This window comes from Convolutriloba macropyga, chromosome 1 (genome assembly GCF_964194025.1).
Source record: "Convolutriloba macropyga chromosome 1, txConMacr16.3, whole genome shotgun sequence".
In the NCBI taxonomy this organism is placed as follows: domain Eukaryota; kingdom Metazoa; phylum Xenacoelomorpha; order Acoela; family Convolutidae; genus Convolutriloba; species Convolutriloba macropyga.
In genome coordinates this window covers 5,978,390-5,988,116 of record NC_134468.1, presented here as the reverse complement: position 1 = coordinate 5,988,116, position 9,727 = coordinate 5,978,390, and the positions used below count along the sequence as shown (strand labels likewise).

Here is a 9,727-nt window from a genome sequence, read left to right as displayed (position 1 = left end):
ATTTCCTGAAAAACAAAAATCCATACAAAATTGCTAAATTTGTTTCTCAAAAAATGATGTAAAACACTTTTCATATCTGAAGTTGATAAGCTTGAAACTTTCTGTCAACCAGCGAAAGCTTCTGAATTTCGCAACAGGCAGCCTCTCGTTTGTCCTAATAATCTAGTCAAAAATTCAAGAGGTATTTATTGTACGGACATTAAATTCAAATAGAACTTTTCTCATCAAATTGCTTTATCATCTCATTTGTGCTCTTTCATTTTTGTGTTCAAATGGCGAGTTTAAATCACGTTGCACATTCTGCTGAATTGCATCTTCCGATTTTTCAATAGAATCCGTCACATCTTTCAAGTGCTTCGATTTATCCAACTCAGGTTGATTGGACGGATGTAACGGATGGTCTGCGAATTCTACCAGGTCCAGATACATAGCCGGAAGAGTCTGATTAGCAATAAAAGGTTTATGATAGACCCACACGCAATCGATTCCATTGCCGTACGTGTAATTAGGGGACCATTTCAGAAATGGATATCGGCAAACAACCAACTTCGTAGCTTCAGTGCATTCCTTCGCAACTTTAGGTTCCAAAGCTTGCATCAACGTCGGAGCTCCAAAAACGGTGACAGCGTCATAATCACCCAAGTTCTCTTTGAACAAATTACGTCGTTTGAAAGTAGTATTTGACCGGAAACCTCTGGTATATTTGAGAAAGGTAGACCACAGCCAGAGCACGCTGTTCAGCTCGACACCTGTTGCTTTGTAACCTTCTTTAGCACAAGCAAAGCATACGCGACCATCGCCGCTGCCCAAGTCAATAATCTAAACAAAAGGCACTAATCGTAAACTATCGGCAACATAGATGACCCGCTAAAAGCTACGATAGACTTCGTAGGGTTGTACTATCAGGCGATAATGCAAGACAATGCAAAATCTTTAAATACTGCTTAACTCTTAATTTTATAGAACGATTCTTGTTTTTGGAACGCTAAAACATTAACAATTATTTGAATTTATTTATTTATTTTTTTTTAAATTTAACAAGGCGGCTCGTTAATGTGCGTTCGCACATGATGTTCCGAACGCACATGATTCTTCGCACATGATTCTTCATAAAATTGATACTAGAAATATTCCAAATAAGGAAAACGTAGGCATGGAGTTCACGGATTAATAATCACCATTAGAGATTCGAAGGGTTTGAAGAAACAGTTTCGGGGAATTTTTTGCGGAGTGAAAATATATGACGTTAAAATATGAGGAGTCAAATGAATCGGGCTAAAAAAGCAGAACCCGATAAATTGGCAGTAGCCTTATATTGGCCATTTATCTTACCTGTTGCCCGAACTTTTTGGCTCGTTTACATGCTTCCACTACCATGAGTTCTTCTTGATATCTATTGTAGCCAAGGTTTAACAGAAAACCAACAATAGGGGTAGCTATCGCCGCTTTCTTCCAGTGTCGCTTACAAATTGCTCCTACTTTCACAAAAGAGCCAAACACCTTTTGTGGCTTTTCCACAGTATAGATTCCACCTCCAAGTGAAGTTGTCATCATTATCAAGCAGCCATCTGAAATATCTGCAATATATGCACAGAATATTTCACACCCATTAGGCTCAAAATGAAATTGGAATGTTGAAATTTGAATTAATTGATGGGTGGTTAACTTTAAGTTTATCTGGCATTGTACTTGTGCTGAACTGATATCATATCCGAATCATCGGAAATTGAAAAAAATTCAAGAACTCGTCTCCAATTGGGGGCACAGAAAACTGGATCTCTTCAATGGCGCCCCTCTAATTGGGCGAGTCTATTTTCTCTCAGTTCTTTAGGATATTACTAACATTGTGGTAACCCTCAGATTAAATGATATTGGAGCCCAACAACAAATATTTGTTTGTCAAATTTCAGCATTTGCTCTTCAAGTTGAGCTTAAAGAATATTTTCAATTTCGGATCTGTTTAGCGCTCTCATCCTCAACAAAAATTCAACAGTTTAAAATACTAAAATGTTGACAACTTTCAGTAGAACGGTATCATGTCTACAATTTTATTCTAAAGCAGTTAGGAGAACCCGGGTTGACCTCATAATTCAAAAGTTTATTTGCTTCTATATCTTATTACATTGTCTATAAGAAGTTATGTCATACAACTTGCAAAATAAAAATTTCCTGAAAAACAAAAATCCATACAAAATTGCTAAATTTGTTTCTCAAAAAATGATGTAAAACACTTTTCATATCTGAAGTTGATAAGCTTGAAACTTTCTGTCAACCAGCGAAAGCTTCTGAATTTCGCAACAGGCAGCCTCTCGTTTGTCCTAATAATCTAGTCAAAAATTCAAGAGGTATTTATTGTACGGACATTAAATTCAAATAGAACTTTTCTCATCAAATTGCTTTATCATCTCATTTGTGCTCTTTCATTTTTGTGTTCAAATGGCGAGTTTAAATCACGTTGCACATTCTGCTGAATTGCATCTTCCGATTTTTCAATAGAATCCGTCACATCTTTCAAGTGCTTCGATTTATCCAACTCAGGTTGATTGGACGGATGTAACGGATGGTCTGCGAATTCTACCAGGTCCAGATACATAGCCGGAAGAGTCTGATTAGCAATAAAAGGTTTATGATAGACCCACACGCAATCGATTCCATTGCCGTACGTGTAATTAGGGGACCATTTCAGAAATGGATATCGGCAAACAACCAACTTCGTAGCTTCAGTGCATTCCTTCGCAACTTTAGGTTCCAAAGCTTGCATCAACGTCGGAGCTCCAAAAACGGTGACAGCGTCATAATCACCCAAGTTCTCTTTGAACAAATTACGTCGTTTGAAAGTAGTATTTGACCGGAAACCTCTGGTATATTTGAGAAAGGTAGACCACAGCCAGAGCACGCTGTTCAGCTCGACACCTGTTGCTTTGTAACCTTCTTTAGCACAAGCAAAGCATACGCGACCATCGCCGCTGCCCAAGTCAATAATCTAAACAAAAGGCACTAATCGTAAACTATCGGCAACATAGATGACCCGCTAAAAGCTACGATAGACTTCGTAGGGTTGTACTATCAGGCGATAATGCAAGACAATGCAAAATCTTTAAATACTGCTTAACTCTTAATTTTATAGAACGATTTTTGTTTTTGGAACGCTAAAACATTAACAATTATTTGAATTTATTTATTTATTTTTTTTTTAAATTTAACAAGGCGGCTCGTTAATGTGCGTTCGCACATGATGTTCCGACCCGAGCTCATCTACATTTTTGACTTAATTTTCAACCAAATGAAGAAATAACAAATATAGATGCTTGAGTTGAAAGCAATCGTTATACAACCTATCTACTAATTGAATTACATAATGCCATGCCTCATTACAGCGCCAATGAGATCTGACCTTAAAGAGACTACGAGACAAAAAACAACAAAAAAAAAGCAAAAACAAAACTTCACGGCAAAAACTGAATATCTAAATTTAAAAGCACATAGTAACAACGTCAAAATGCAAAATGCACTCAGATAAAAGCTAAACTACTCAAATTTAATTTGTCCTAACTATACAGCGGACGGAAAGTTTTCTTAATGAGACCATGTCACGATCAATGAGGCGAAACTCAAAAATTAATCAACATTTTTTAAACCAAGAAATTTCAAAAGTCTTTAAAATCTTTTAACTAAATAATCCATGATAAATTACTGAAAAGTTACTACAAAACACAAAAACCTTGTCTTTGGGTAGTTTAAGCCTTAGAAACGAACTAAAGAAAAACCTAAAAAATTAGAAACGATTTGCGAAAACACAAACTTTTGCTACCATTAAAATCATTAGCTATTAGCTGTATATTATGTATTTTTAATTCAGTTCTTATATCTACTAATTCAGGTGCAGGAATTATACTGAGAAATTAGATAAGTTTATTCGGGCCACATTTGTAAACCATTGGGATCTGTTACTACGCGATTGCTCTGAAAGAAGAGAAAAAGAAGCGCAAAAATGACCACTCAAAAAACGTTTATAAAAACGCAAATTGTCCAACAAACAAAACATGGGTAACAAATAATATCAGTAGATATGTTATTTTCTGGAGTACAAGAAATTGGATGTGCCCTCTCATTGATGAAAATAAGTTACAATTTGACGAAAAGAGCAACAAAAACTGAAAAGATTTGAAAAATTTTGAAATTGTATATCAAAAACTTTAAGACTAAAGGCTACAAACTGACTCGCTGATTCAAGTAATATCATTATTTCAACCCTCAGTTACAAGCCTAAGAGACTTTTCAGCAATTTACGGCTACCTAAAGAACAAACACCGGCAAAAACAGCAATTTCAAGAAAAAAATTGAGAAAAGTGTCGAAGGCAATAAAAAATGAACTTTTCACTAAAAAATTTTCTATGTTCAATTAATTTCTTAACAGCAATGGAATTCTCTTTTTTATCAATATAGTTTCAAAATTTCAAATATGAACAAATACATTAGTACCATGAAACTTTTGAGAAAACTCGTATTATCAACGCCATTAGTTTTATTAGCTTTCAACGGAATCCACTAAATACGCTAAATTAAACCTCCATGGGGCAACAAGTTTATTGGCCATTCATATTTGGTCAATAAGACCTTACAACAAGTTATCCAGGATGAAAACAACAACAAAGACAGGCAACAACCAAAAGTTGATTAGAAAAGTGCCAGAAGAAAGTGTCGAAGCAATTTAAATCATAAGTTCTTCTCTGAAAACTTTATACATGATCCGTTGAACGTCTTCCCTAAACCAATACGAACTATCAGATAAGGTGATAAGATTTCAATAGGATCCAAAAATAAAAAAATGCCCGAAAATTAAAAATTTGAAAACTAGTGGCCTTGAAGTTTTAAAACTAATAGGTAGAAGATAAAACCACTAACAAGATTATTTTTGGCTGCATTAGAAAAAAAAGAGATCCTGTAAGTACTAAGACTGGCTAACAGTCCACGAAAAAAGTTTAGAATCGGTTAATGTTCAAAAAAATTTTAGAAAATCTTTTTTTAAAGTCTTAACAGCCATTAAACTCAAAAGCTTTTAACGGAGGTGAAAAACTAGGCTCAGAAATAACACCATGGCAGGAAAAACATTTTTGTCATGCGTAGCTAATCAATAAGAGATCACAATAAGTCTTAAGACTAGGAAAACAACAACAAAAACATGCCAAAACCAAAATTCAGTAGAAAAGTTCGAGAAAATTTTGAAGCTATTTAAACCATTAGCTTTTATCTGAGAACTTTATCTGTGATCTACTGAATGTCTTTTCCGAGCCAATGGGATTAGAATAATATCTGGATAATGTGTATAATATTTGGATAATGTGACAAGAGTTCAAAAGTAACCAATAATACGAAAATATCCAAATATTTTCTTTTTAATTTTGAATTTTTGTGTTATTGAAGTCATATAATCAATAGTTGGAAATAAAAACACCAACGATTTTTTTTAGTTTCTGTAGAAAGCAATTGGGTTATATCAATATTCAGAGTGACTAACAGTTCACCAAAATTTTAAGGTTGGTTAATGTTTAAAAAAAAATTTCGAAAAATTATTTTTCAAATTCTTAACAGCCGTTAAATTCGATTAATTTCAACGGAAGTAAAAAAACACGCTCAAATATGCCTCAAAGGAGTAAGAGGATATTTGTTATGCATAGTTGATCAATAAGAAATCATAACAAGTCTTATAAGTCTTGTGACTATGAAAACCACAACAAAATCAGGCAAAAACCAAAAATTCGGTGCAGAAGTGCGAGAAGAAAAGGTCGAAAACGTTTGAACCCATAATCTTTTCTCCCAAAACCTTATTTGTGATCCACTGAACGTCTTCTTGAGGCCAATCGGAGCTGTCAACAGGATAATGTGTTGAATAAGGAAAATTTTGAAATCTTGTGTCATTGAAGTCATATTACTAAAAGCTAGAAGATAAAACCGCGCTGGACCAAATTTGGTTACAGTAGTACGGAAGAGGGTGCTGTCAACACAAAGACTGACTTACAGTTCACGATAATAAGTTTTTGATTGGTTAATGTTCATAAAAATTAAAAAAAAATTATTTTTAAAGTCTTAACAGCCATTAGCTGTCCACTGAAAGCACTAGATATGTTCACTTAAATCTCATTACGGAACATATTGCACTGTTAGTCAATGAGTCCATGCCATGAGATTCCAGAAAATTAGTAAAACCTCAAAAAGAACTTCAAAAATTCAATTAAAGTTACGAAAACTCAGAGTCGAAATTAAAAAAAACATGAGCAATTCCTTGAAAACGATTTTTTTTGTTAATTGGGGTTGATTTGACTGTAAAGGGGGTTTATCATTAATGGAAACTCGATATGAAAAGTGACTTGTCTCTAGGTGACTTATAAAAGCAAAAAAAGTAGAAAAGTTTTATAAAAAAGAGCTCTCAAAAAATTTTGATATTTTTTGATATTGAAGCTCCCTATGAGACCAGAACTAGTCTTTTTTATCGCCTTTAGTCTATTAGGAACACGAAATTGGTTCATTTTTTGGCAAGTTTGAAATACTATTTTTATAGAAAATTTCTTAATTTGAAGAAAAATCACTCTAAAAGTGAACAAATATCCTGTTGTTCACACAAAACTTCAATCCTCGATAACTGCTCGAAAAAAACAAAAATCAAAAAAAAATCTTTTTAATTTTGAATTCTACGCTGGACCAGCTTTTTAATGATACCACTCACATTTCTCTGCGATGAATATATCGATCGGCCAAAATTGACTGACCAAAAAAAACCCATTTGAGTATATAGTTCCTCCCCCCCCCCCCCCCCCCCCCCCCACAAGTGGGGTCGGAACAATTATTATTTAAATTTTTCAATGAAACAGCTCTCTTTTGACACTTTCAATTTGAGTATATGTGTTGTGTTCTAAACTGACCTTCGAGCTTCAGTTTAAACATAGACGAGGTCAGTTTGAGATCGAATTGGGCACTTTTGGAGCAAAGGCTTGAAAGTTCAAATTTAATGCCCTGAACAGGCCGAGAGTAGAATCACTGTTCGAAGAACCGAGAGCAAAAAATTGCTCGAAATGCCTTGCTTTCAGTTCTAAAAATGTTAAATCAGTAGAGCTTTGCCAAGCGGGTGAACTTTATCAGTTGATTTGAAATCAACTGAAACTGAACTTTTATCGAACCAACTGAAACTAAACTAAACCAACTAAACTATCAATGAAATAATCGTTGAAAATAAATACCAGCAAGTTTGCAAAGAGCAACCGACTCTAGAAAACTTGGTCTGCAGGAGACTCAAGTTATTGTAGGCCAGGTATTTAAGTTAATTACTTTTGATAATCAAGTTGAATATACTCTTACCTGCTCAAGTTAAATATAATCGTAATATAACTGCCTATTTCGTAGTTTAAAATGCTAAATAATTCAATGGCCTAATTTTTAAGAGAGCTAAGAATGACACTGTAATGAAAATGAATAGCCATTCTCTTTGCCTGTCTACTTTTACAACGTCAGTCTATGGATTGATGTACTAACTTTTCCTTGAGGTTTCGAATGTGTCTTGAGACATTGAATAATGTTATTAATCTGGACAGGTGTTGCTGGAACATATGGTACACAGATCCTCCTGGCAGCTGGGAGACAAAAAGGTATGGCAACCATAGTTAAACCAAGAGCTGCGCCCCCGACAGCCATTACCATCTTGAAACCCTTCTGTCTCAGTCGCTCCTTGCGGACTATCGCAGCATCAGAATCGGGCTTACTCAAAGCCGCCAAAAGTTCTTTTTCGCTGGTTATTGTCTTGTCACTCATTGTGCTTGTAGTTTCTTGATCTTTTCACGACATGAGATCTCAAAATTTCTGAAAATTCAAGTATAGAATTAAAACTTCCAGTTGGACAAAAAATTTGTCAGGAGGTTAATCAGCAAGTCTGTATTCGAAACCAACTAAAACCTTCGTCTGGTGCACTCGGAAATTTCCAAACCCTTGATCACCGTTAATCAAGTCCACACAATCTCCATTAACGTAAATATTTAGTTAACATGTGGTTAGATGCACGCAGAAAATTTTTTCCACAGATTGCAAAATTTCTCTATTAAATTGTTGGTCGCGCAACGGCGATTAATTCATAAGTTCAATTGGCTTTGTATAAAGTATATGACGATTGGAGTATTTCGCGTTATTGAACCCCCTCCAAGAACGTTGAGTGTTTTTGTATGTACTTGAGTATTCGTACTTACTAAGCACATCATTATGTGATAATAATGCAATTGCATCTGGGAATTGCAAATGTACCCTCTAAACTGGGGGTCACAAACAGAAAAAATATGATAGTCGTTATTGTTAGAACTACCTCGTATTAGATTACCAAAACATCAATGTATGAAAATGCATCTGAAGTTGGTTCGCACTGATTTAGAAAATAACTTTTTCACGTGGGTGAATGGAGAGATCCAAGGGCAAATATTTGCGTAATTCATGACTGTCATCAAGTGGTCGATGAAACAATATTTGTATATTGCCATGTCTAGGTTCGGTAAGAAGCAACTTAGGTCATGTTCCCCTAATATAAATCAAGAGGCTCGTCTGATTTTATGTGCGTCATAAAAAGTTCCACTACAGTCAACAATAGTATAAGCAAATTTTAAAACAACGAAAAAAACTAACAATAAATGCATCATAATTAGAACGACAAAAAACTAACGATACAAAAATAACCGACCAACGTCGGGCGAATTCTTCTGGGGCTCAGAGATGCTAGCGTCGGGGGAGTGGTTTATCGTACACGGTGTACGAGGGGAGGGGGGGGGGGGTGGAAGGGCTGGAGACGAGAGGGGGGTTCAAACTGCCAAGTAGAGAAGGGTGGACTGGGGGTGTGAGTTGTGGTGGTTGGGGGGGGGGGGAGGAGGTGGGGTGACTCTTCGTCAAATTATTCAGCTTAAGAACCACCCTTCACTCCATGAAACTGTCTCCTCAAAATAGTTTTGGTTGAATTGCATTCATAAGAGACTATTTAGGCGTAAGTCTCTAAGAGAATGCCCTCCGAGCATTAGCTGTCTTTCGCATTTTTGTGGACAAAAACTCAAATGGATCAGACGACGAAAAACCGGACAAGCGAAAAATTACAAAAAGACCACAGGACTACATTGCTACAAATATTATTGCTACAAACAGGACTAACATCATTGCTACAAACATTGCTACGCGCGATGGGATATATTGTAAAAACCCACAAAAAATAGATGTCATACAGTTTTTCTAAAAACAATTGCCATTTGCAAAATGTTCCGACCCACTTTAGTGGGGGGACTATATACTCAAATGGTTTTTTCAGTCAATTTTATCCGATCGATATAATCATCGTTGAGAGTTATGAGTGATATCATTAGATAGCCCGTCCTGCGTAGACTGTGGAATTAAAGATTTTTTTGATTTTCGCTTATTACCGGGAGTTATCGAGGTTTGAATTTTTGTGAAGAGTAGACGATTTTCCTTTGTTTTTATTTACATTTTCCGTATTTCAATTTTGCTAAAAATTAGCTAAAAATATGTTCAAATTGTTAACAGCAGTGTTATTGAGTCAATTTTGCTAAAAATATGGTGAAATTCTTAACAGCAGTGTTATAGATTCTATCTTTAAAGATAGATGAGGGTTACTGAATTGTTCGATCTGAGTTTCTTTGGCTATAAATTATGCTAAATTTGTTAAAAATTCAGACACTGTCAAAAATGGGAC

At 35.2% G+C, this 9,727-nt stretch overlaps 2 protein-coding genes across 2 annotated transcripts; both read right to left on the bottom strand.

The window, feature by feature from the left end:
* Positions 1-184: 184 nt before the first annotated feature.
* On the bottom strand, positions 185-6,948 carry LOC142334509 (ATP synthase subunit C lysine N-methyltransferase-like). The gene is made up of 3 exons (XM_075382605.1): positions 6,921-6,948; positions 1,333-1,568; positions 185-819 (listed from the first exon to the last, which is right to left on the bottom strand). Exons 1-3 carry the CDS (start codon positions 6,940-6,942, stop codon positions 238-240), a joined length of 840 nt encoding a protein of 279 aa, XP_075238720.1. The 5' UTR covers positions 6,943-6,948; the 3' UTR covers positions 185-237.
* LOC142334500 (ATP synthase subunit C lysine N-methyltransferase-like) lies at positions 2,349-7,872 on the bottom strand. The gene is made up of 2 exons (XM_075382592.1): positions 7,528-7,872; positions 2,349-2,983 (listed from the first exon to the last, which is right to left on the bottom strand). Exons 1-2 carry the CDS (start codon positions 7,801-7,803, stop codon positions 2,402-2,404), a joined length of 858 nt encoding a protein of 285 aa, XP_075238707.1. The 5' UTR covers positions 7,804-7,872; the 3' UTR covers positions 2,349-2,401.
* Positions 7,873-9,727: the final 1,855 nt, after the last annotated feature.